This window comes from Sorex fumeus, unplaced genomic scaffold, assembly GCF_029834395.1.
Source record: "Sorex fumeus unplaced genomic scaffold, SorFum_2.1 ptg000006l, whole genome shotgun sequence".
NCBI classification, from domain to species: Eukaryota; Metazoa; Chordata; class Mammalia; order Eulipotyphla; family Soricidae; genus Sorex; species Sorex fumeus.
In genome coordinates, this window is record NW_026606063.1 from 17126547 (window position 1) to 17153458 (window position 26912).

General features: G+C 42.1%; 1 protein-coding gene across 1 annotated transcript; it reads left to right on the forward strand.

Annotated features, from left to right (window-relative positions):
* LAPTM4A (lysosomal protein transmembrane 4 alpha) lies at positions 1-25383 on the forward strand. The gene is made up of 7 exons (XM_056124151.1): positions 1-232; positions 8787-8907; positions 17981-18057; positions 18163-18285; positions 22240-22335; positions 22851-22949; positions 24762-25383. Exons 1-7 carry the CDS (start codon positions 122-124, stop codon positions 24834-24836), a joined length of 702 nt encoding a protein of 233 aa, XP_055980126.1. The 5' UTR covers positions 1-121; the 3' UTR covers positions 24837-25383.
* The last annotated feature ends 1529 nt before the right edge of the window (positions 25384-26912 follow it).

The window sequence follows — 26912 nt, forward strand, 5'->3', positions numbered from 1 at the left end:
GACGCGTCGTCGTCTGCTTGGGGAGACGGTGACAAGCGCTCTCGCGCTCTCTCGAGTTCCACCGCGGGGCGGAAAGCTTTTGTCCGGGACCGGCCAGGAACGTGGCCCTCCAAGATTCCCGATGGTGTCCATGACTTTCAAGCGGAGCCGCGGCGACCGCTTCTACAGCACCCGGTGCTGCGGCTGTTGCCATGTCCGCACCGGGACCATCATCCTGGGGACCTGGTACATGGTAAGGGCGCGGGGGCCGAGGTCGGGCCGGGTCGGGGGTGAGGGGTGGGGGGCGGGGGGGAGGGACAGGGGTCTGGGCGCTGGATCTGCGGGACTTGCACGTGTGGGGTGCCCCTTGGCTAAGGTGCCCTGACTTTGCAGGGCGGAGACCGACCGTGCCCGAGAACCGGCGCGGGGGGTGGGGTTGGGGGGGTGGGGGTGGGGGTGGGCGCGGAGATTGTTCCTGGGCCCGACTGGCTGGGAACCTCGGGGTTGGCTGCCACCCTGGTGGCATGTGGTGGGTGGGAGGGATGAGGCCAAGGGAGACTCCTCTAGGGGCTTCATAAAATCATCCACTTTCTGCCCTTTCGGTACCTGAGTGATCAGGAGACAAGAAGTCCATCATCCTTTGGAATCTTTCCCCCTCCTCCGCCCGCTGATCTTTGGAAGCCTCTTTCCTCCCCCCCCCCCCCCCCCCTAATCTTCGGAGTTTCACGATTTTTGTCTCCAGGGGAAAACGGAAGAGCCAGCTGTGAATCTATTGTCCCGGTCCTTGCTTGTTGCTTGTTAACAATGCATTTGCGATGCAGACTGGCTGGGAGTGGGAATTCAGAAATGCTCTCGCGTGCCAGGAGTTGACTCCATCTGCTTTTTTCTCTAGTGCAGTTCCCCCCCTCCCCGCCCCCTTTAGAATTTTTTTTTTTTATCACCCAGTCTGTTTTTAAGAGACCTTTATTGAGCGCTTACAGTATACAGTATTCGGGCTACGTATGCCAGCATGTCCCGAGTACCAAGATGTGTGCAATTCTTTTCTTGACCAAGTTGGTGACTCATTACGAACACTTTGTGATTTCTTTTCCACCACTTCCGTACACAAGGAAACTAATTTGTAACTTCAGAGATGTGATTCTGTTGCGTTTAGGCGTTGCTGACTTGACAGAAATATTGACAAACCTTGTGTTGTCTCCATGGCTCTTTTCGGTCATTGGCTTTGCGATTTTTTTTTAATTTTTTTTTTTTTAGCTTGGATCGTTAGGGCATTAAAGATAGCTTGCAGTTTTTAGTAACTTCTGTGAACTTCCTCCACTCCCTCACCCCCAAAAAGGGAAGCACTTTATCACAGACATCTTTTTTCCCCTTGTTATTTTTACTTTCCAGCCCAGTGCCTTGAAGTCATTACCATTTGGACAAGTACCAGATGAGAATCATCTTCGGTTTGGTAGATACTATTTCATGGCCCACCCCCAGGGGACTGCCTGACTTCATGTTATTCCTGACTGCCCTGTTATTTTTTTACAGCCTCGCTTTATTGTACATTTAAAAAAAAAAAAGCAAAATTCGAGTGTGCAGTCTTCTTTGCAGTTTTTAAGCATATTTTATTTCCTGTACTTTATACTTGGCTACATTTTTTTAAACTTGTTTAATATTTTATTATTATTATTATTTTATTTTTTTATTAGTGAAACACCATGAGGTACAGTTATAGACTTATAAATTTTTGTGCTTGGGTTTCAGTTATACAATGATAGAGTATCCATCCCACCACCAGTGTACTAGGCTACATTTTTTTTTTGTATAATTACCAATTACCTCCCACCCTCTTCTGTATTTGATTGTTTTGTGATAATTAATGCCTATAGCAGCATTGTCTTTCTTGCTTTTGTTGTTTCTCTCATTGTGAGAAGGGTCTGGATGTCTGGACGCTTGATTTCTTTGGTTTGCTTTTAGCTTTGTCTTCCATTTCCCTACATGAATAATTGAAATCTTCATGGCTGTCATGCATTACTCAACCTTCCTCCTCCTTATCTAGGAGATGGCTTTCCTTTTTAACTGGAAAGAGAATCCATGAACTTTTGCCTCTAGATTTAATCTTTCTCTTTTCAGAGCCTTCCCTCCATTCACAGAACAAAGGATTTCTAACTCCGAAGAGAAAACGCCCCACCACCCCAACTTCAGTCATCTGCATGTAATTGGCTGTATTTCTTGCGTTTCTTTCCAGGGCTGATGTTTTGTTTTGTTTTACTGCCCAGCTTATAAAAATGAAAGGACTAGCAGGGAAAAGTTGGTTTTATAAACAACGCAACTCAAAATGCAATGAGAGGAAAAACTTTAGGAAGGGCATTTATTGTCCCCAAATAGGGTTTGAGAACTTTAGATGAGTTTTCCAGTGGAGGTGCTTGAAGCGAAAGCGTTGCACGTCTCTCCGTTTTTCCACGCTTTAGTTTCACAGTTAAAAAAAGGAAGAAACAGCCGGAGCTGTTCCTTTTTTTTGTTTTTGCCACAGCGGGCGTTGCTCAGGGGTTACTCATGGTTCTGCGCGCAGGAATCTCTCTTAGTGGTGCTCAGGGGACCATCCCCTGTTGGCTGCATGCTAGGCAAGAGTCTGACCCGCTGTGCTTTCTCCACCCACCCTCCCAAAAGCAGTCAGAGCCGTTGTGACTTTGCATGGATTTCTCTGGTTAGTGGAGCGTTCAGGCTGCTTAAATCAGTCTCTCTTAATAAGGAGACTTCCTGACTCAGAGTAAGCCATGGGACTTACGTGTTGTTCATCTTTTGTCTTTTGGTTGCTTAACCTATCAGAATATTGAGGGTCTTGAATATGACATCAACCCTGACGATATCTTTGATCTTACAAAGAACTTTAGAGGACAGATACAAAAATGGGGGAGGTAGTTGATCAGTTCTAATTAGATTCTAGATTTAGATTCTAGATTGAGATTTAGAATTCTAGATTTAGAATCTGCTTCTAAATCTAGGATCTAAAATCTCGAATCACTCAGATTCTAATTAGATTTAGGAGTGGACAAAGGCTTTTTTGTTGATTTAGTATTACAGGTGACTTTTTAAAATGTAGCTTCAGTATCCTAGCAATGGAATAACACACAGTTTTGTGGCCAGATTAAAAAAAAAGTTCCCTACACCTGGTAGGGAACTTGCCTTGCATACAACCAACCCAGGTTCAATTCCCAGCACCCCATATGGTTCCCTAAACCCACCAGTAGTGATCCCTGACTCTAGAGCCAGGAGTATGCCCTGAGCACTGCTGGGGTGTGGCCCACTAAGCAAAAAATGTTCTAGCTGGGGAGAAACGTAGCATTTAGAAAACAAGACCACTTTTAAAAAAAGTATAAAGAGGTCTTGTCCAAAGAGAGCCTTTTATTTCCACAAGTTTTTAAAACTTGCTTCTTTATACATTTTATCTCACGTCCATTGTGTTATACAGAAGCGAGGTAGAGTGTAACTACTTCATCTCATCAACTGCCTTTGTAAAATATTTTCTCCTGCAGGGAGAGAATATGGTTCTCTGTAGGTTGCTCTTTGAAGCCAGGGGCTGCAGCCCTTCCTCCTGCCACGCCCAGGAACGGTAGCTATGACTGTATCTGAAACAGGCCACTGATTCTAGCAACTTCTCCTGCTGTATAACAGAAGGTAGTACCTGGTGCTTGAACATAAACATGCCGGAACCAGTTAGAATGTGCAGTCCCCCTGAAGTTACCTGTGGTGTGTTAGGTTTGAGAGAATTAGGCCTGGCCATAATAATACCAGGTGAAGAACTGTGAATTTCACAATGAGCCTCAGTTTGAATTCTGGCATTCTTAAAATTGTTCTCCCCATCATCAGAGAATTCGAAGATTTTTAACAACAGTTCCTTACGTGGCATAAGCTTCAAATGTTTATTGAACAATTGAAAATGAGCTTACATCTGTCGCAAAAGGTTTTCTTCTTCGTGGTTAAAAGTAAATTCTGAACATTTATAAGAAATATTAGGTCTTAAAAAAAAGAAATATTAGGTCTTGGAAAGATCTGATATATGACTGATTTTTCTGCAGTCTCTCAACCATAAAGGCAAATGTACGGTAGCTGGGAGAGAGATGAAGACAGGTTTCCATCAGCTGTGTTCCTTTCCAGCCCTCACTGACCTTTAATAGGTATAGTTTGTTTTTAAAAGAACAAAACAAAACAGTGACAAGGAGAAAAATACAAGTGACGTAGAAGGGAGTACACACGAATAGTGAAATACTCTAAACTCTTCTGTTTATTGTTACCTTTAACAACATTTTGCCAATCCCCGTTAATCTCTTAATAGCTTGCCCTGGTGTTCAGTGAAGCTTCCCATGTTTCCCAGTCAGAGAGATTTGGCTTCCTCTCTCTCTTGTGCTCCTGGAAAAGTTTCTCCTTGGCCTCTTATGTGTACTGATTACACCTTAGTTATCGCTTCCTTTGTCCTTCTGGAGGGAGACCGCGATGTTTTATTCAAATGTGCCGAGGAGCTTAGTTTATTCATTTGAAACTAGAGGTGTTCCTTAGCAGTTTGATAAGTTGTCTCCTTTCCCCAAAAAAGTAGTTGGAATAACTGATTTGTAATTGCATGTAATAGTAAGCATCAGCATTAAATCGAAAATTTAAAGATAGATCAATCTAACTCCGGTGTCATTTCTTTGCTGACTTGAAATTGATTCCTTCTTTTTCTCTTCCTCCCTCCCATCGTGTGTCTTCTGCCCCACCCTCTTTCTTCTTCCTCCTCTTCCTACTTTTTTCCCTTCCACTCTCCCTTCCACCAGCCCTCCTCCCTTTCTTCATTTGTTAGCCTCTTATCAGGATGCCCAGAAGCAAACATACTGTCTTAATTACAGTCCAGCGGATCCTGGGTGGCAAAATACGTTGTGGGAAAACTAACAAATGATGGATTTAAAAACAAAACAACCCCCTCCCCCCCCAACACATTTTCTGAAGTGGAGGGGGAAGAAAATAAGAACGCCGAGTGAGGCTGGAGAGACAGTCCACAGCAGTACAGTGGGTTGTGGCCTTGCCTGGCGCTAAGCCAACCCAGGTTCTTTTATCCCAGCACACATGGTCCCCTGAGCTCTGGCAGCAGGAGGGATTGCATTCCTGAGGCTGAATGTTTCCAGGGATCTGAGACTGGTCCTTGAGAACAAGTAAAACTGAAAATACATTTGGTTGCTTTGCTCATTTGAGGGGTGTAGAAAGCGAAACAGAACAGTGTGAAACAGTACATTGTTTGACCTACAAAACTTTGGGTATCTTCCCCCACACTGAATGGTCTGACCTTTGCTGCTAGCAAGTTTCTGCTGCATTCTCTCCCTCTCCATATTGCTAGGTTTAGAAGTTAAATCACCATTTTTATTACGATTTTGTTTACTTTAACATAATTTAGGAAAAATAAATTCAGGAATAAGTGGTACTTTGTAGTTGTTGGTAGTAGTTGCTAATTTCAGAGATTTTTTATAATGTAAGATTATGAAGTTGATACATGTTTTTGAAAGAGGTACTTAGAAATAACGTTCATAATCAAAAGTAAATAGTGAAGCTGGAGAGATAGCATGACGGGTACAGCATTTGCCTTGTATGCGGCCAACCTGGGTTCAATCCCCGGCACATCCAAGGCCTGAGTAAGCCCTGAGCACTGCTAGGTGGCCCAAACAAACAAAAAGTGGTAAGAAACTCAGTTTCATAGTTGCCCAGTGATAAGTCTTTACAGATTATAGGAATGGATTTTCCAGATGAATAATTAAAAAGTTAAATTTTAATGAAATAATAGTGGCCTAATAAAATATAATTAACTAAATGAAAAATTGAGTTTGTAATGGAGCATTATTAAAATCCATTTTACTTCTTGGTCCTTTGGGTTGATTGATGATTTGTGTTTAATATTTGGGGATATGACTCACAGTGAAGTTAGATTTGAAATGTCATTAAAATTAGAAGTATGAATGAGTCTGTGATTTACTATGAAAGAGAATAAGGCATTATGTGATAATAAGGCATTATGTGATAAAGCTTATGTGATAATATTAAGAAAGACTATTTAGAGCTGAAGAATAAAATCTTTAGCTCTAAATGTTTGTGGTATGCCATTTCCTTCAGTTATTTGAGTTGCATGCTTTTCTGTATAGCTCAGAGCTTTTTAATCATGTGAGCATATTAGAGACCAGTTTGCTGAATTGATTTCAAACTGAATTCCATACACAGAATGTTTAGTGTTTCAGTGAATATATTTAATTATTAATTCACCTAATTGTATTAATTCATGTACATATCCTTTACTCCCTAACATTTGCTAACTTGTACACTTAAGCCCTTTGCAATAAAAATGGGCAGTAAAGAAACAGCCACAGAGCTGGGGATACAGTTCAAAGCATTGCGTGCAAGGCCTGAATTTGATCCCTGGCACCAGATATCCTCCCACCCACCCACTCCCAGTCACTGCCAAGTATAGCCGTGGTGGCCTCCGGTGCCACCAGCACTGTCACCCAGCTGTCAAGGCTCATAAGGCTCGGTCACGTATCTGGTGTGGCTCTGGGTCTCCATCCCTGCTCTTCAGCCATCTAGGGAGCCACTCAACAATATAGGAACAAATAGGATCCTCTCTTGTCTAACCTTTCAAGAGTCAAAAGTGCCCCGCCTTCCGGCAATGCAAGGAAAAGGCATGTTATTGAACATTTTTGTGTGGCAGTAAAGTATAAACATTTTGTAACTATAGATAAAAATTGTTTCTTTTGGAAAGACCACAAAACAGGAGTTGCTTAGGAATGGTTACATGTAATCCTGTGGTGCTGAGCTGGATGCTACAACAAGATCCAGATTTGTAGCTATCTAGCTGTATCCTCTGTCAGTTCCCCCAAAATTAACGCATTATTTACTTCCTGACACTTAGTTTCCCTAACTGTGAATGGGATTAATAAGATTGTGAGGAGTAGGAAGATTTTATAGACACACCCCCACACATAGGCACCCACACACCCATATTTAATTTATATATATATATAATTCCCTCGGTGTAAGTCGATTTTGTATTACTGTGGTTCAGGTTTTAGATCACCTAAGCCCATTTAAAGATAAAATATTGGTCTGCTTTTTTGTTTTGGGGATACGCTGCCTGTGCTTGCTCCTGACTGTGTTTAGGGATCACCCCCTGGCTGGCTTATGTGGTGCTGGGATCTAACCCAAGACAAGCACCCTATCTATTGTGCTATCTCTCCAGCCTGGGGTTTGCTTGTCTTAAAAATGCAAAATGCTTTCAACTGATAAACTTAGCCTTTCAGAATCTGTATGAGAGAGCTGCACAATCAATGCACCTATTGACCCATTGAAAGTGATAGAGTTTTTCACCACAGGGAGAAGATGATGTGAATTTTAGATAGGGATACATTGTGAGATTTCTATACAGAAATCTCCTGGGTCTGGTTTTGAGCATATAAATAGTGAAGAGTCAATTAGGATACTACCAGGAACCACTGACAGCCAGAGGCTCATCAGATAAGTCTAATTTCCTTTTCCAATTTCCTTTTTCAAATAGTTAACAACACTAGTAAGTTAGCCAAACTTCCCTGGTCCAATTATGGGATGTCAGTAGGATGTTTAAGTCTTAAGATGTTCTTTTGGACCAGGTAAAGACTGTTATTTAAAGGTTGTTGATTAATGGGAATAGGTCAACCTCTGGCAGCTTGGTCCTCAGCCCAGTTTTTTTTTTTTTTTTTTTTTTTTTGCTAATGGTTTAGATGGGGATACTGATTGCAGTGCTGATCATGTTTTCCAAAGTGGGAAGCTTAGAAAGTGAATCTGTAAAATGTCAGAATCTTGACTCAGGCAGATGGTGATAAGGTGAAATTCAATTGCCTTTACAAGGGCATGTACCCAGATTCTATCTGAATCCAGCAGTACACGTACAGAGCTATGCAGGATCAAATGTGAAAAAGCATTGGGAGTTTCAGGGAGTCGTTCCTCCGAGTGATGGTCAGAAACATGCATGAAGCCAGTACAGTCCCAGATTTTATTACCTGAAGTGGGTTAGCTCAGAGGTGGGAACTGGGAACTTGCTGTGCTCTGGCCAGGTTGCTCTTTTAATAGTATGTGATACAGACGAGCATGTGTGTGAACAGTGCAGTGAGGATACAGCTGGAAAGTAAGCTTCTTAGAAAAATGGCTTAAATGTCTAAATATTTATTCCAAAACAGACAATATTTGGAGACACCAGACAACTGCCTTTAGATGTGAGGAGAACAACTTCAGAAAAGGAAGCAGATCATCTTCAGAACAGTAGATGAAAGTTTAATAACAAGCCAAATCTTGGAAAGTCTTTTGAGCCTTTTAGTTTAGTTTAAGAGGAAATAGTTCTCTTGATACACGATAGAAACTTTGGACAGGGTTTTCAAGGCTTATCTGATGAGTCAATATATTTTTCTGCTGGATAGTTACACTGGATGAACTCTAGCTTTTTCTTACTCAAATTGGAATTAACATCAATAAAGATGAGCCCGAGCATTTGGTAATGATCCCTTATTTTCAATTGTGCTTTTTCATTCTGTTAAATTGATACTGTTGACACGGAATCAGTAAACATCTCTTTGAGATGATTAACATTGTTTATAAAAAAATAATATATCTTTATAGTGTATCTTTTTTAATATATCTATCTGTGTATTGTATTTTGTCTTTTACTTTATATCTTTATTACTTCAAGTAATACTGTTTCAAGGGAAGACATGTAAGATTGTGTGGAGGACCTGAGCCCTTACTTATAGTTAAAGTAAATGATAAAATGTTACCTTTCTCAGGTGGTGAACCTGTTGATGGCAATCTTGCTGACTGTGGAAGTAACTCATCCAAACTCCATGCCAGCTGTCAACATTCAGTATGAAGTCATTGGTAATTACTACTCCTCTGAGAGAATGGCTGGTATGTTCTAGTTAAAAACATCTTGTACTAATTATACACGTACATACTTGCTATGTAGAGGAGGGTTGATTGAATTATGTTTAAGTTACTATATTTGTCAAGGCAGAAAAGCGTTCTTGTAGATTTTTCAAAGATATGTGGGGAGCATTATAATGGGCTATTCCTGGCCAGAGAATGTAATGTACTAATGAAAGTTTTTTGAGAAAAAATATTGTCTATGCGCCTTGACTCCTTTCAGGTACTGTATAGGATAGAGGAAATGAAGGACTTGACAAAAACACCTTTGAGCTAAAGGGGTAGATGAGTGATTTGCTCATGGACTAAATATTAGTCTTAAAGTAACATAAAATATGAGTCATTTGACTATTAGGCAATTTTCTTTGTTCAGTCATTCTGAATATATTTTTATTGTTTGGATGAAGAAAGATAAATTTGAACTAAAAGAAATTTTTCAGTTGGACTAAAAAAATCCCTAGAACATTAATGCAGTTTTTCTTTTTTAAATATATTTATTCCCCAATAGAACTTTTTATTAGTTAACTTTGTCTAAAATAAATGTACAGAAAGTTCTAACTAGGATTTATATTATTATGGCTCATGTTATAAATTATTTGAACAGAAAATGTGTAACCTTTTCAACGTAAAATTCTACGTAATTGAGTTTTAAAAATTTTCACCTTGGGCTGGAGAGATAGCACAGTGGGTAGGGTGTTTGCCTTGCACGCGGCCCACCCGGGTTCAATTCCCAGCATCCCATATGGTCCCCTGAGCACCGCCAGGAGTAACCCCTGTGCACTGCCAGGTATGACCCAAAAAGCAAAAAAAAAAAAAAAAAAAAAAATTCACCTTAAAAATATTCCACTTCACATGTGTCTGTTACATTTATAATTCACTATCTTAAGCATATATATAGTATAGGCTTATTACCTTTAACATAAAATTTATGAGCTTCATTACACATACGACCTCCTTTGACCCATTTAGGTTTTATTGTTTTTAAATTTTGCTTGTAAATTCAAATGAATCATTATTCACGGTGCTAATTTCAATTTTTAGGAGTCACATAGAATTTTGTGACTGTCAGTGTGTCATATATTGTAAAAAAACAAGTGATAGTTTGTTTAGACTGTCATTTTAAAGTGCTTTTTAAAAAATGAGTCTCCTGATTATCTTTTTCAGTTATAGTGTAATTCTTTAATTATTTTTTGTCAGATGTGACAGAAAAAATACCAAGAACGTACCAGAATGATCTCTTCTGGAATTATTTATTTATTTATTTTTTCTCCCAAAATAGCCTTTGTGCTTTAAAATAAAGCTCTAGCTTTCAATGGCTGTTTTTGTGTTTACAAGATTTCACTTAAGCTTGTAAATTTTACAGAACTTACTGGTGTCAGCATTTTTTTCTTGTATGCTTCTCTCCAAATAAAGTGCAAGGAAACATGTGTGGCTGTTGAGATTCTTAACGCTGCTGTTCTATTATTGGCTTCCTTGGCTAGAGCTGCAGGGTTGAAGTCACAGTTAATTGCAAACTGCACCAGTATTGTGACTCCCGTAGAGAGGAGCATCCATTATTATATGTTTGTGCAAGCCCTGTTCTTCAGAAATATAAATAAAAACATAGTTCAGGGCTCAGGAGTTCGCTCCGTGGCCCCAGTTTGAACTCTGGCACTGCAAGCCCCCTGGGGCGCAGCTGGATATAGTCTTTGAGGGACCCAAAGTACAGAGCAGCTTTGCCTCTTCAGGTACTGGCACTGAGCTGCCTGCCCGGCCCAGCCCTCCCGCCGCTAAATACATAGTACTTAGGGGGCCAGAGTGATAGTACAGCGGATAGGGTGTTTGTCTTGCACACGGTCTATCCCTAGCACTCATTGCCTCTCCGCCCCCGTCTTCCCCCTCGGGCCTGCCAGGAGTGATCTCTGAGCACTGAGCAAGGAGTATGCCCTGAGCACTGCCAAACGTGGCTCAGAAACAAACAGTTCTGGGCATTACAGTTAGTTTGAGTTCTTTGAAAGTTGAAATATGACTTGCCTGCAGGCCCAATATAATACTAACGTTAATGTCTAGTTATTGGCCTGATGACCAGTTTCATGTAATGGGCCTGTTTATTATTTAAAATGGCACGAGAAGTGTTAAAAGAGCTCCTTTAAAGGACTGGAGAAATTTCCCATCATGTAGTATTGAATATGGTAGCACTGTCCTCCCGTTGTTCATCCATTCACTTGAGCGGGCACCAGTAACGTCTCCATTGTGAGACTTGTTGCTCTTTTTGGCATATTGAATACGTCACGGGGAGCTTGCCATGCCGTGCGGGCCAGTTACTCTCGGTAGCTTGCTGGTCTCTCCAAGAGGAAGGGAGGAATCAAACCCAGGTTGGCTGCGTGCAAGGCAAATGCCTTACCCACTGTACTATTGCTTCGGCCCATTGAATATCGTACTCACCAATATTATATATACTTGTCCAGATTAAGAAACTGCTAGATTAAGAAAGATTTTATAGCAGTTAATCATCACAAATTGATTTTTATTGATTTATTTGCTAATAATTCTATTTTTGGGCCAAATAATATGAAATTAATTTGTTGTATGTTTGTTTGCCAAGGGGGCAAAAAAAAAAAAAGAAGCCTCATTTATGACAGAAAAGGTGATGGTCACCTCAATAAGTGATCATCTTAAGTACAAAATAAAGATAGTAAGTTAAGTAAAAAATAAAAATAAAGATCATCTCAAGTACAAAATAAAATTAAATGCAATATATTTTATTGGGTTTTTTTTTTTTTTTTTTTTTTGCTTTTTGAGTCACACCTGACGATGCACAGGGTTTACTCCTGGCTCTGCACTCAGGGGACCATATGGGATGCTGGGAATTGAACCTGGGTCGGCCGCCTGCAAGGCAAACGCCCTACCCACTGTGCTGTCTGTCCAGCCCCAATGCAATATATTTTAGATGCTAGAGTTGATAACATATAAATGAGACTTAGGAAGTAGACTATATTAAATGATTTGAATTTCCTTATTTACCTAGATTAAAATCATATAACAGTTAATCATGACAAATTGACCTGTTGACTTATTGTCTGATAATTCCATGCCACTTCTTTTAAATTTTGTTGAGGCAAGCTATTTAAAATAAATTTATTCTATGCCCATCAAGGGGACAGGCTGGAGAATGGCAAAGACACCTGGGACACTGGTGGTGGGATTGGTGTTGCAACATGATATGCCTGAAACAATTGTATTATGAACAGCTTTGTAAATCGGAGGGGGGGGGGGTTGCTATAGATTCAGTACTTCTGAGATATGTCTATATGTATAGATATTTATTTGATTTTATAAATTTAACCTTAATTAATGATCATTTGGAATGGGTAAGTACACAGGGTCTCCCTGGAGGAGGCTTCTGAGTGATGAAGGGTGGAAACCTGAGGGTCATATGAGGCATCAGCCCTTGTAATTTGTTTTCTATATTGGCTTGCAAATACTGAAGTTCCTTTTTTTCTGGGTATTCTCTGTATTTTTCACCTGTCACCTCTCATTTCCTTTTATATTGTTATTATGTCAGTAGAACACCTTGAACTACTTCTCTTTAATCCTTCAATACTTCTAAGACATTGAAAAATAACACGTATTCTTGCATAACAAAGGTTTGTTGTGTCTGTGTTCTGGGAATCAAACCCAGGGCCTCACACATGCAAGCAAGTATTCCAGTCACTGCACAGCAGATTCTTAAAGGACATAATTGATTAAATCACATATTTTACTCTCAAGTTTGAGAGTACCTGTTTAATTTTATATCTGCATTCTTCACTCCAAAAGGATTTTTGAATGCGGCATTGGGGGATTCCTTTACATCTTTACCATTTGCCTCTCCTGTCTTCCCTAGGCAAATTTTAAGTGTGCTTTTACTTAATTCAATTCCAGATACTGATGTTTACACTGTTGAGTGATAATAGTTTGCTCAATAATGTGAATTTTCTGAAATAATCACCATTAGTGTCCTTCAACTTCTTAATCTAAAGTCACTAATTAAATTCAGAGCTTATCTGAAAAAACTGTCAAGTATGATTTAGGATTGCTGAGAGTAATTGATGTGAGAAACTGAGCGAACGTGGATATTGTAAAGAGAGAAGAAAACAGACCAGTGTGTATCCGGGTCAGCGAAGGACTGAAGTGGACAGCGGTGACTTTGAATGTTACCGCTCACGTAGGGAGAGGGGATTCATGGACAATAACGAATTTCAAATTGTGTATTTTATCGAAGACAAAGAGGGGGTATATATTACATCCTGCCCTTAATACAAGTGTGCCTTTAAGTTGTTTTTTTTTTTAAAGAAGAAAAAAAAAAACACTGTCCTCCCGTTGTTCATTGATTTGCTCAAGTGGGCCCAGTAACATCTCCATTGTGAGACTTCTTGTTACTGTGTTTGGCATATTGAATACTCTCAGTAGCTTGCCAGGCTCTCCGACAGGGGCTGAGGAATCGAACCTGGCTCTGCCAGGCTGGCTGCACACAAGGCAAACGCCCTACCGCTGTGCTATCACTCCAGTTAAAAAAAAAAAAAGCTGCTACACCACCTGTCATCTCACAAGACCCATCTCATGGCATTGTTTATATCATCCCCTCCCCCACACACACACCTTGGAAATCGACCTCCAGTAAGCAGAAAGTGGGGGTGGGCCATGTGGCTCTCCCTCGAGGGAAACCCAGTTCCTGTGTTTTATCCTGGCCCTTGGCGAGGCGGTTATGTTGGTCTCTTCCTACGATTCCTAGATTATGGGCAGAGATCTGTCCCCTAGCTTTGCACCCGGTGCAGGCAGGTACCATTTCTAAGCAAGCATCAATCAGAGGGACTGAACAGAGCAAAGGCGAGGCAGTGGGAGAAGAGGGGCCCCGACTGGGCAGCGCGCCACGGTGGGCGTGGGGGCTGCAGGGGATGTGGACACGGGGCAGCGTGGGTGTCTGGGGACTGCGTGTGCCTGGAGGCCGCATGGGCGCAGGCACAGTGGGGGAGGGGGGCTGCGTGGGCGGGGCACGTGGACGTGGGCGCGCTGAGTCATTGCCCTCCGACTGGTGCTGCGCTTCCGGCGCATCCTCTCCACGCACGGAGCCGCGGCAGGACCGTCAGGACCAGTCCCCGGCATCCAGCATCCACTGGGCCTCTTCGCGCTCCCGGACCCGCCCCCGCTCTTCGGTGGACAACATGAGTGGTAGGAACTGCGAGTGTGAGGAGCGGTGACGAACGCAGGAATTGTCCGGAGATTCCGCGGCCGGTGATCCCCCATGATAGCTCCCGCTAGAGCAGACGTTACAGGGCCGCAGGCGGCAGAGACCCCTGGCGAGTGGGACCCGGGAAAGAGCGCCTGGTTCCCCTGCATCACTGAGAATGTCATTGCTGCCCGTCGGGCCCGTTACGGCTTTCCTAATGATGGAGCGTTGAGTTCTGTTGCAGATAGGAGAGTGGGAGTGCCAGGGGGCTGCAGAGGGACCCCTGCAGAGGAAGAGCCCCGGACCCGGTGACCCCAGCAGGAAGGGAGAAAAGAGAAAGACTAAATTTGGTTGGTTTCTTGTTGAGGAAGCCAGAAATACAGATGTGTGGGGGTCTGGTTTACCTCCAGACTTTACAGTAGATGAATTTGTACAGTTTACGTCTGGTTTAACATTATTATGCAAAATCCTCAAACAGAGGAATTGAAGGACACGCTTTACAAAGATAACCAAGGGAATCTAAAAGGAGGCCGGCTCTGTTGTTACTGGAAGAGGGAGTCCGTGGGCATCAAAACTTTTGAATGGGGGCTGGAGCATTAGCACAGCGGGGAGGGCGTTTGCCTTGCACCCAGCCAACCCGGGTTCAATTCCCAGCATCCCATATGGTCCCCTGAGCACCACCAGGAGTAATTCCCGAGTGCATGAGCCAGGAATAACCCCTGTGCACCACTAGGTGTGACCCAAAAAGCAAAAACAAACAAAAAAAAACTTTCGGATGAAGGCAAAATTAGAGGCTACAAATTACAGGTTGAAGTAGCCAAGTCTGAACTGAAAGGGGAATATGACACCGCAAAGAAGAAAAAGAAGCGCAAAGACTACAAGAAGAAGTTTTCTCTGAGACAGAAACAGTTGAATTGGGGACCCGAGAGAAGAGCTAGGCCATCCTGTTGCGCCATGAGCGAGATTGTGATCATCAAAAATTTGTTTCATCCTGTGGATTTTGAGGACAGTCCATTGGTACTGAATGAGTTCAGGGAAGGTCTTAGAGTCCAGTACTCAAAGTTGGGTCAAATCAGGACGCTCCTGCTCTTTGATAAGACATCCAGGTGGCGTGGCCTCTGTGTCCTTTCGAGACCCAGCAGAGGCCAGTTAACTGTATTCAAGAACTTGATGGGAGGTGGTTGGGTGTCCATCAGATCACAGCCGAAGCATGGAATGGAGCTATGGATTATCAGGTGGAGACTTGAGGGAGGAAAGGCTGCGAGGGCGGGAGGCTTTCCTCAGTTCCCAGAGGCTCTTACAGAGACCTTCAGCATGCAGATTCCATGGGTGTTGCAAACAGGGCTGGCTCTTCCAGAATAAGGCATTTGCCCAGTCTATGGATGAAAAGCACTGTCGCACTATCTGTAGCACTGTCCTCCCATTGTTCATCAATTTGCTCAAGCGGGCACCAGTAATGTCTCCATTGTGAGACTTGTTACTGCTTTTGGCATATCGAATACGTCTCGGGGAGCTTGCCAGGCTTTGCCGTGGGGGTAGCATTCTGGGCTCTCAAGGGGGCGGAGGAATCGAACCTGGGTCGGCCTGGCTGCGTGCAAAGCAAATGCCTACCGCTGTGAAAAGAAGTTTGAAAAAACAAAACAGGATTACTGGAAGAAAATGCTCTGGGGAAGATGCAAAAGAAGGAGGCCCCCAAAGAGACTGAAGAAGTTGCTCCCACAAAGGATTTGAAGTAGTCTGCCTTGAAAGAGTGTTAGAAGAAGGCTGTCCCACAAGAAAGCAAGAAGACTGCCCTGAAAGAGAATCTGAAGAAGAGGGTCCCCAAAACTTGTTTGAAGAGGGTAGTCCTGAAAAAAGGGGTTGAAGAAAATGCCCCTGACGAAAAGACACTCAAGAATGACCCCAAAGAGAAGAACCTTGATTGGGGATTGGGAGAAGAGAGTGGCAACAAGGAGTCTGGAGAAGACCCCAGTAGTGTGTCGGGGGAAGATGACTCCAGAGGTTGTGAAGGTTGCTTTGAGAAGCAGTTTCAGGATGGCTCAAAAAAATTCAAAGAGAATAGTCTCACAAAATATTTGGCTGAGGATGACTCCAGCAGGGAATTTAGTGAACATGTTTGCAAGAAAGAGATAGAAGGAAAGGATCCTGAAAGGTCACAATTAGGTGATAATAGTTCTAAAAAAAAAAAGTAGACGCGGTAGCTCTTGAAGCTTTTGACAAATTTGACAAATGGAAGAGGAGGAAATGAAAAATTGATGAGGCCAAAAGAGATAGAGCAGAATAGGTAGAAGAAGATGCAGACAAAAAAGAGGAAGAGAATATGTACGCATTGGAATATTAAGAAAACGTGTTGTTCAGAGATTACAAGTTGTTGGATACCTGGAATTCCATTTAGAAGTTAGCAGACTCGGACTGTAGGGGGCTATGGTGGTATAAAGAGGAGCATTCAGAAAGGGGCCGCAGGGGACTGGAGTGATAGCACAAGGGTAGGGCATTTTTGCCTTGCACGCGACCGACTCAGGTTCGATTCCCAGCACCCCATATGGTCCCACAAGCACTGCCAGTAGTAATTCCTGAATGTAGAGCCAGGAGTAACCCCTGAGGGTCACCGGGTATGACCCTCCCCTCCCTCCCCACCCCCCAAAAAAAGCTTAATTTTAGAGAAAGGATTCCTCCCTCTGCTTAGTGTTAGTTTCCAGTAGTTACTACATGAACATATACCTAATTTTTTTTTTTGTTTTTTTGGGGGGGTGAGGGGGGGGGTCACACCTGGCAATGCACAGGGGTTACTCCTGGCTCTGCGCTCAGGAATTACTCCTGGCAGTGCTAGGGACCATATGGGATGCTGGGAATCGAACCTGGGTCGGCAGCGTGCAAGGCAAACAACTTACGCGCTGTACCATCTCTCCAGCTCCGAACATATACCTAATTTTAATATGTACTCAGATTAGTGTATTGATGCTTTCATTATTACCTGTACTTAATGATATATGTTAATGGATACTGAGTTAAATGTTGCAGTGTAAGAATATAAATACAGCAAAATATAAATGCAAATAAACTGAACACTTGTTCTTTGTCATATTTGTTAAATGCACTCAGGGTAATATTTGCAAAGTGTTCTGATTGACATTTGTGATGTGCAGAAATTGAAGTGAGTTAATACATAGAAAATGAACATTGTACTTGAGAATAGTTTCACAAAAGACTTGGGTGAAGTAGTCTGCCTTGAAGAGCGGTGGCGAACGCAGCAATTGTACCTTAGATGTGCAAAAGTGAGTTCGTTCTCCAATACTGAAAATATTGAAGAGATTCTGATTAAACTGGGAACTGTTCTTTAGAAGTCAGTTAAAATTACCATGCTCCAGAAAAGCGTTATGAATGTATGAGCCAACATTTTCTATATGATATATGGGTTCCCTCGAGTTTTAGAACTTATGTTCTTCTGTATACTTAAAAGTTTTCAGTATTTGGTTTTCAAATGTGTCTAGTATTATGTTTTGTTGTGTAGTTCCAGTAAAATTTGGGTTTGTCCTGGTTTTGCTTTGTAAATTCAGTATTGATGCATTAACGAACTGATGAGATTTTTGTTGTTAAAATGTTATTCTCAGAAAAATGTTATTCTCATAATATAAAAGCAATGTACTTTCTTGCTTTTCATCTGAAAAAATGTGAATTTCTCAAGCTATACTACTTAATGTTGAGACTTTTTAAAAATAAAGCTTCTTTGGCTTAGATTTTTTTTCATAGCCAATCTTAAAATACTCAGGCATTTTAAAACTAATGTAAAAAGATTTTCTTGTCTTTCAATAGTATCTTGTCTGTTATATAAGTAGATCAGTTAGTTTTTATTTTTGCTTGTTTTTCTAGATAACGCCTGCGTTTTATTTGCCGTCTCTGTCCTAATGTTTATAATCAGTTCAATGATGGTATATGGAGCAATTTCGGTGAGTATTGTTTATTTTCATGTTTTAGAGTTTGACCATTACTGAGTGATACTTTGTTATTTCATATACATAATACCGTGATTTTTTTTTTCTTTTTTCCCTCAGTATCAAGTTGGCTGGCTGATTCCATTCTTCTGTTACCGGCTTTTTGACTTCGTTCTCAGTTGCCTGGTTGCTATCAGTTCTTTCACTTACTTGCCGAGAATCAAAGAGTATCTGGATCAGTTAGTAAGTGTATATACTAATTTAACTTATTAAAAAGTTTTCAGCAAAGTTCTTAAATTAAAATTCTGAAGAAACCTCAGGTAGTATTTTGATTTTATCTTATTCTTATTTTTCAAAAGAGCTTTAAAGTAATTATTACTGCTATTCAACTAACTACCATGTTAAAACCGATTAGCATGAAAGTGAAATATCTATTTATCATACCTTTCCAGTATTTTAAGCCCGTAAAGGTGGAAGCATGGAGTTGATGAATTTTAGTTTTCAAGAATACTAAAATGTTAATAATTTGACCTAATTTGGCACTCATCAAAATACTGACTTGTGTCCTTGTAGACATCCATGGTGAATATTTGAGTGCCTACTCTATCCTATGCTTAGGCAAGCAGTTGGTGAATTGGGGAGCTCTAAAGATAACTTATTTGCTTCAGGGAGCAAACCACACATCAGAGAGTCAAAACATGAACATGTCATTTGTGAGAGTGGACTTGAGCTGTCACAGATCAGGAAAGGAGGAGTTTGGAGTAATGCCATACAGAGGAGGGGTATGAAACACTCCAGGCTGAAGTACGATGGTCTGGAAGGAGCTCTGGAGATCAGACACGTGAAAGTAGAGCTTTCAGGAATTTCCTCACTTCAGATTTCCTACCAAGTCCTTTACATACCACTGATTTTATGGTTCATTTATTCAGAAACCATTTGTTGGTTGCGTATGTGTATGTGTATGTACTTAGTCCTAGGGAAGCATCCAACGAACTTACTAGGGCTTATTTTCTAGTGAAGGATTGAGTTCCTGAAAGCCAGTTCCTGAAATTTCAGTTGAGTTCCTGAAAAAACGCTTTGAAGGAAACGTTGTAGGCTTCTACGCAGGTGCTTGTCACACAGGTAGCAGATATGGGTTAGAAAGCAAGTTTGCGGTGATGCTCTCGAGTCTTACTAGGAGTTAGTTCTGAGAAGTCAAGCAGCAAATGTTCCACATGAAAGAGACCGTGAGGACTGGTCTCCACAATGATGGTGACCAGCAGTGCCAGAACCTTCCAAGCCTTGTTTCCTATGGTCCTGTTCACTCCTGACTGAGAAATTGTACACCCTCTGAGTCAAGGCTTTGCCCCTTCGGAATGATTAGCATTTCCCTATGAGCTGGTCCCCAGCGAATCTTTGTCCTTTAATTATATAGCCAGGATAAAAGAACAGTTTGGTCACGGCTGAGATACATAGGTCAGAGCTGAAGTTGGGGTGTGGCATATTTTTTAAACATATCTATTTTTTGTTCTTTGGAATTTCTGGTTTGTGCTGATTTCATGAAACTGTGAAATGCTAATTTCATGTTGGGTTTTTTATTAAAAGCATAGGCCAGAGAGATAGCACAGGGGCTTACCTTGAATGTCCCTGACCTGGGTTCCGTCCCTGGCCCCATCCAGCTCCCTGAGCTTCCAGCACTCCGCCTTCTCAGGCTCAGATTGCTAACCTGCTTGGCCAAGTATTGCCACAAGGGGCCCCTGGCACCCCTAGCATTTCTTGGGGGGCCAGGAAATAAGTTAAAAACCAAACACGAGATTTTTGTTTCGGGGAGATTTTTTAAGCCTTTCTAATTGCAGTACGGACATTTATGATCCTGTTGATGAAACTTTTCATGCATCCATTGTTCCCACAACACACCGTTCAGCAGACCGCCGTCTTCCCTCTGACGGTGTCCTAAGGGCACCTTCCTTCCCAACTCTTTTGTAAGCTCAGTTCTGTAGGCAGAGTCTCCAGTTCTCTTACTATATTTCTTCATATCCCACTATGGGTTGATTTTTTTTTTTTAAATTTTTATTCATGAAACACCATGAGGTACAGTTGTAGACTTGCAAATTTTTGTGCTTGGGTTTCAATTATACAATGATCAAATGCCCATCCCTCCACCAGTGCCCATTTTCTACCACCACGGGTCCCGGTATCCCTCCCACCCCCCAACGCCCCATCCTACCCTGCCTCTGTGGCAGGGCATTCCCTTTTGTTCTCTCTCTCCTTTTGGGTGTTCCCACTATGGTTTTGATTGTTATTTGTTTTTTATTGTGAAGGTAGTGACATCTCCACACACACCTAGGTAATTAAAGGTAAACTCCTGACATTCCACACAATTGTAAATAAATTAGAAAAAAGGGTTTTAGTTTTTTCTTTTTATTAAAAAACTCGGGTCGGCCATGTTGGCTGCGTGCAAGGCAAAAACCCTACCGCTGTGCTATCGCTGGGCTGGAGCGATAGCACAGCGGGTAGGGCGTTCGCCTTACACGCGGCCAACATGGCCGACCCGAGTTCGATTCCTCCGCCCCTCTCGGAGAGCCCGGCAAGCTACTGAGAGTATTCGATATGCCAGACACAGTAACAACAAAGTCTCCAATGGAGCCGTTACTGGGCCCACTCGAGCAAATCGACTATCAACGGGAGGGCCTAATCCTAATCCTCTAATTAAAAAACTATCTTTCTCTTTTTGCAGGTATATAAATTTTAAAATTTAATGTAAAAAATTTTGTGCTAGGAGACTTTAAAATTAAAGTGAAATAGACAAAACTTGCAAATATACAATGTAATAAGAGTGAGGCGAGAATTAAAATTTTAAGGGAAAACCTGAACAGGCCTATGAAAGAATAAGTGTGTTTTATGTTAAAAAATAGATAATGCTTAAGTATATGCATTAATAGGTAAAAGGCTGTAATAAAAAACCTCCATAGATGCAACAAAATCACCTGGATAGACATGGAACATTCATTATAAAGGGAAAAACATTACTTCGTTATTGAAATAGTATAAAATTTCTCAGACAAGAACTTCAGAATAAACTTTTACCATTGTATTTCCCTGCATAATGTCAGTTTTTGACTAAAAGTGGGAGATGCAACTGTTCTGTGAATTTGTGGGTTTTTTAAAGATTATAAAAAATACAAACAGATGCACAATGTATTGTGACAGTAATGTGGTGAAATACATTATTTTACCAACTCCAGGGATTTCTTTTTTTATGAATCACTTATAAGACTTTGAGATTCTTGTAGACTGAGGGTGCTTTGTGGTCAGTTTTTGAATCCTAAACATCTTTCCTCATCTCATTCCCCCTGAAACTCAAGCTCAGTCTCCGTATGAAGTCTCCGTATGTATTGGAATCAGGACGGTTGTTCATCCTCACCAGACCATTAGTATTCATGCAGGATGTTGTACTGTCTTTCTAGTCTGACAGGTGGCAGGGCATCTTGAAACCCCGTCCTCTTTAAAAGAGTTGAGATAGATCACTAGTTTTTAGAAAAAAATCACGGTGCCCATGTCTGACTAAAGTAGCCCACAAAAGTTATGCACCCGTAACTTAAGGACATGGTGGTGAGTGATGAATCTGGAGTTCAGTGTATGAGTTAGTGTTCTTTTAAGAACCAGAAAATTGTAGAAGAGTCATTTTAGAATATAGCTAGTTTTCTACTCAATGTTTATTAGTCTTAATTATAAGGTCTTACTGGAATCTGTCCTAACTTTTGTACTCGTAGGTACCCTTCTGCGTTATCACAAACTGCAGATGCCATGACTGAATTAAAGTGTGTTAGATAATTTAGATAATTAATAGATTTTATTTTTAGAGCAATTTCTAGCTTACAGCAAAATTGAGCAGATAGTAGTTTCTATATACTTGCTTACCACACCAGAAATGTACACACACAAACTCACTCATGCTCTCTCTCTCTCCTCTATCTCTCTCTCTCCCTCTCCTCCTCCCGCTCTCTCTCTCTCTCTCCCCCCCCCCCCATTGTCCAGAAGTGTTTTTCTTCCCATTTACCCCAATTCCATAGTTTACAATGAGGATTTGCCTTGGTTTGGACTTTCTGTGGATTTGAACAGATAAAGGCATAAATCTATTGTAGTAGCAGATATAATAGTTTCGCTGTCAACATCCCTGTCTTCTTCTGCTTACTCTGCCTTTCCATTTTTTTATAGCCTGATTTTCCCTATAAAGATGACCTCCTGGCATTGGATTCCAGCTGCCTCCTGTTCATTGTACTTGTGTTCTTTGTCTTGTTCATCATTTTTAAGGTGAGTTACTCTTCAGGGGAACAGGTACCCTGGTGATGCTGTTGTCTAAACCTTTTTGGGGGGAATTCTCTTCTTCAAGTTCCCATTAAGTGACTGTTTATTCTGACACTGTAGAAGACAAAGCTTCTGGGGATGGTCCTCCGTCTCGTTCCAGAGAATGGCTAGAAGTGCCAGGGTCTTTCCTAACTATAAGGAACACTGTTTGAAGTGTTTATGATTTGGATTGAAAGTCTTTCGAAAGTTTCAAGGTTCAGGATTTCTTCTGCAAGCCCAAGGTTGTCAGACCACAGGTGAAATCCCAATTCTGGTTTCTCTGTAACAGGGTGACAGTAAAACTTGAAACACTCCAATGAGATCACGTAGAGAAAGAACCTGACTGGGGCTAGGTTCACATCGGTCAGTTCTCCTAAAGAAAAGTTGTGGGGGAGTGGAGGGACCCCATCACAGACACCTTTGTTTTAGACCAGGTGATTTTGCGTTTCTCATATCAATAAATTGCGTTTTTGTTCTTTTAGGCATACCTAATTAACTGTGTTTGGAACTGCTATAAGTACATCAATAACAGGAACATGCCGGAGATCGCTGTCTACCCTGCCTTTGAAACACCCCCCCAGGTGAAACTTCCTTTTTATACGTTAGTTTCACCAGCCGCTCTTGATTCGTCCTGGGAAAGAGACCGGCTCTTGACTTGCTCTTTGGTGCTGTAGTCTGGGTCTGCGGAGCTTTAACCCTCCAGCTCCTCTCTGCTCCTCCCAGGTGGGCCCCTGGCTGTGTGGGTCGGAGAGCCCAGCACTGCCGAGCTCCAGTGTCCCTGCTGGGGGCACGCGCAGAGCTCCCGAGAGCATTGCCTAGTGCCAGCCCCCCCTCACCCCCGACTGGTGATGGCATTACCATCAGCCAAGGCTTGTGCTGCTCTCAGGAACTTCCTTGTGACCCAAGGGAGCAGCTCATTTTGGCGGGCGGGGTGAGGTGAGGGCGGTGGACTTCTGAGTTGGCGGTCGCTGGTCTAACCTCTGGGGTTTCCAGCGTGTGGCCGCAGCCCTTTGAGGGCTGGCTCGTTCCACCTGGGCCCTCTGAGTCAGCATCCCGCTTCCCACGCGTGTGCCCTGTACTGGCCCTGTGATGGCAGAGGGCGGAGGGAGGAAATTCAGGAGGCGGCATCCCTCGGAGGCTTCCTTTGCCATGGTTCAGTGGCACCAGCAGAGGTGAGGGTAATTGGCCCTGGCACCTGATGGAGCGCAGGGCAGGGGGAGAGCCCAGGTGCCCTGTGGGCGCAGGCGCAGTCCAGAAGCAAAAGTCAGCCTTCCTCCTTCCTGCCCCTCCCCCTTCTCTCTCCTCAGTCTACTATCTCCCTTCCCCTCACCCCTCTCTCCTTCAGCTGCCTCTGCCTTTCCTCTCTCTCCTCTCTCCTCCAGCCTCTTTTCCTCCCTTTTCCTCATTCTTCTCTCCTTCAGCTGCCTCATCTCTTCCTTTTACCCTTCTCTCTTTTTATTTTTATTTTTTCTATTTATTTATTGAATCACTATGGGAAAAGTTACAAAGCTTTCAGGTTTAAATCTCAGTCATGCAGTGATCACATTTCCCTTCACCAGTACTTAATTTTCACCACCAAGAACCCCAATATACCCCCCCACCCCTCCCAATGCCTGTGAGGCACATGAATTCTAATTAGCACTCTATCTACTTTGATTAGATTCATTGTTTCGACAAAAGATGCACTATTATTGTTCAGAGTTTACACCTCAAAATCAGACCTGCTGTAAAGGCATTGTGAAATAATTTGTTTTCTACAGCTGGTTACAAGAACCAAATGATGTCCATATTGGATTTCTGATATTTTACTTACTAAGCCTGGAAGTATTTCTGCTGAGAGCCAGATAATTACGAGATTGGTTTCTGTGGCTCTGGAGCCATGGCCGTGCCAGAGAGCTGCTCGTGGGGGGCAACTCGTGACCTCGGAAGGGCGTGAAGGACGAGCCAGGAACACCTCCCTTCCCATGAAGTTGCAGTTGCCCCGTCACCGCCGGCTCATACCTGGCTTTCCAAAAAGCTCCAAGGCGGCCACCATCTTGCTGTCCAGGGGGAAAAAAGGGGAAGGGAGCAACACCCTTTTCCTCCTGGGCAGGCATGGTGCTGTGGGTTAACGTATAGTCCATTTACTCTTACCCTTCTCTCTTCAGCCTGCTTCTTCCCTTCCCCTCATCCCTCTCTCCTTTAGTGCTATCAGTGCACTCTCGCTCTCTCCCTCCCCATTGGCTCAGGCATCTCTCCTGCTTATAAAATTCTCGGTTACTGTCACCTCCTTTTGGCTCCCCTTTATGTGTGCGTGGGTTCCCCTGTTCAGGACATAAAACCTGAAAGCTGCATGGTCCCCAGGAGGATTTTAAAGGAGCATTAAGTCTCACATCATTTCTTTCTGTCTTCAGTATGTTTTGCCAACCTATGAAATGGCCGTGAAGATGCCTGAGAAGGAACCACCACCTCCTTACATCCCTGCCTGAAGAGATTCTGCATTTGTCAATAAACTCTATACCAGCTTTTGGTTTTGTTTATTTTACAGGATGCTGCAATACAGGGCTTTTCAAACTTGTTTGATAGAAACTACATTATACTTTGTTTATGCATTAACTTTGAAACACTAACAAGCTTTTTGAATATCTATTAAAATGTCAGTTTTTGTTTTTTAAGATCTATTACATTTTAGTAGTTTTTAAAGACAATCTGGGTTAAGCAAGAGCAAAGTGCCATTGTTTGCCTTTAACTAGGGGGTGGGAAGGAGACGTTTCTCCACATAATTTCTTTTATAACTTTGCACTTTCTTTTACATAAGAGTTTGCATTTAGTTATTTGCTACCCTGAATACTTTCAGGAAGAATGGATTAAATATTCAGGGTGAGTGAGTTGGGTAGAAGATTGGAAATTTTCAGCTATGAAAACCAGAAAACGATTCCATTTTAATTTGACTTTGGGAAATGATGACTGCATGTTTCTAATTTGTATGTATTTCCATCTTTGTGATAAGATGCTTTAATAAATCTCTTAAATATTTACTGTTGTCATTTTGTGAAAACTGTTCCCCTTTTATGGTAGCTAAAGGCTAACTTTTTCCATTACCATGAAGTCTAGACTGCCTTGGGGTATTTTGGTACTTTGTGACTGCAGTGATAGATTTTAACCGGAAAACATTTCCGTAATCCAGTTAACTCAAGAACACTATTTAAACTTTACACTGAAGATAAGTTGTATGAGTCACAGGCCAGAAATTGCTCTAATATTGGTAGTTTACCAGAAAAATGACATAATTCATGCAACGGCCAGTATTTTATGTTGAACACTAGGTATACACTGAGGTCTTCAAGTTAAAATGTATCTGTTGACCAACAGGGATGCTAGAGAGAAACAGAAGCAAACCAGTTTATAGACCCCCACAGCGAAATTTCTTTGTGGCCTACGTACATTTACCTTATCACGGTCACGGTCCTCCCATTGTTCATCGATTTGCTCGAGCGGGCCCAGTAACGTCTCCATCGTGAGACTTGTTGTTACTGTGTTTGACATATTGAATACATCACGGGTAGCTTGCCAGGCTCTGCCGTGCGGGCTAGATACTCTCGGTAGCTTGCCGGGCTCTCCGAGAGGGGTAGACACAAGAATATATTTTCATAGGGGCTTGGTGTGTGTACAGTTGCCAAATAGAAATATGTTTTATGTAGAATGTATGTGACACATAAGGTGTGTACTCCTGAGCCTCATCTCTAGCCTTTTACATAGTTTTTAGAGGGACTTCTAATTATTTGGACTGTAATTTCACTTTTTTTTTCTTTTTTATAAATTTTATTTATTGAATCACTGTGAGAGCAGTTACAAAGCTTTCGGGTCTAAGTCTCGGTCATACAATGAAACACCCATACCTTCACCAGTGCCCATTCTCCACTACCAAAAACCCCAGTATACCCCCATCCCACACCCTCCCCCTACCTGTGGGGCAGATGATTTACACATTACTCTCTCTCTACTTTTATCATATTCATTATTTTGACACCAAACCCACTATTATTTGAGATTTTACCCCAACACTCAGATCTGCTGAAAAGGCAACAGTAGACAATTTGTGTTCTATTTCTGGTTATAAATAACATGATGTCGTGTGGCTGCAATAGGGCCACGTGATTTTGAAATTCCGAAATTTTTTTTTTTTAAACACCATGAGGTACAGTTGTAGATTTACAATTTTTTGTGCTTGGGTTTAGATTATACAGTGATCAAAAAATACCCATCCCTCCACCAGTGCCCATTTTCCAACACCATGGATAATATTCCTCCCACCCCCATCCCTCCCATCCCACCCTGCCTCCGTGGCAGGGCGATCCCTTGTGTTCTCTCTCTCTCCTTTTGGGTGTTGTGGTCTGCAAAAGAGGCTTTGAGTGGCAAACATGTTCAATCCATAGTCTACTTTCAACATGCATCTTCCCTCCTGGGAGGATCCTCCAAACATCCTTTATTTGGTGCTCCCTTCTCTATCTGAGCTGCCCTTTCCCCTAGAATGCCTGGCTGGCCTCTAAGCTATGGAGTAATCA

Excerpts from the sequence above, each read along its gene's own strand:
- LAPTM4A (XM_056124151.1), top strand. The coding sequence starts at position 122 with ATGGTGTCCATGACTTTCAAGCGGAGCCGCGGCGACCGCTTCTACAGC. Across the intron at positions 18,286-22,239 it reads AAGAGTATCTGGATCAGTTA|CCTGATTTTCCCTATAAAGA; the intron begins GTAAGTGTATAT and ends ATTTTTTTATAG. Across the intron at positions 22,336-22,850 it reads TCTTGTTCATCATTTTTAAG|GCATACCTAATTAACTGTGT; the intron begins GTGAGTTACTCT and ends TTGTTCTTTTAG.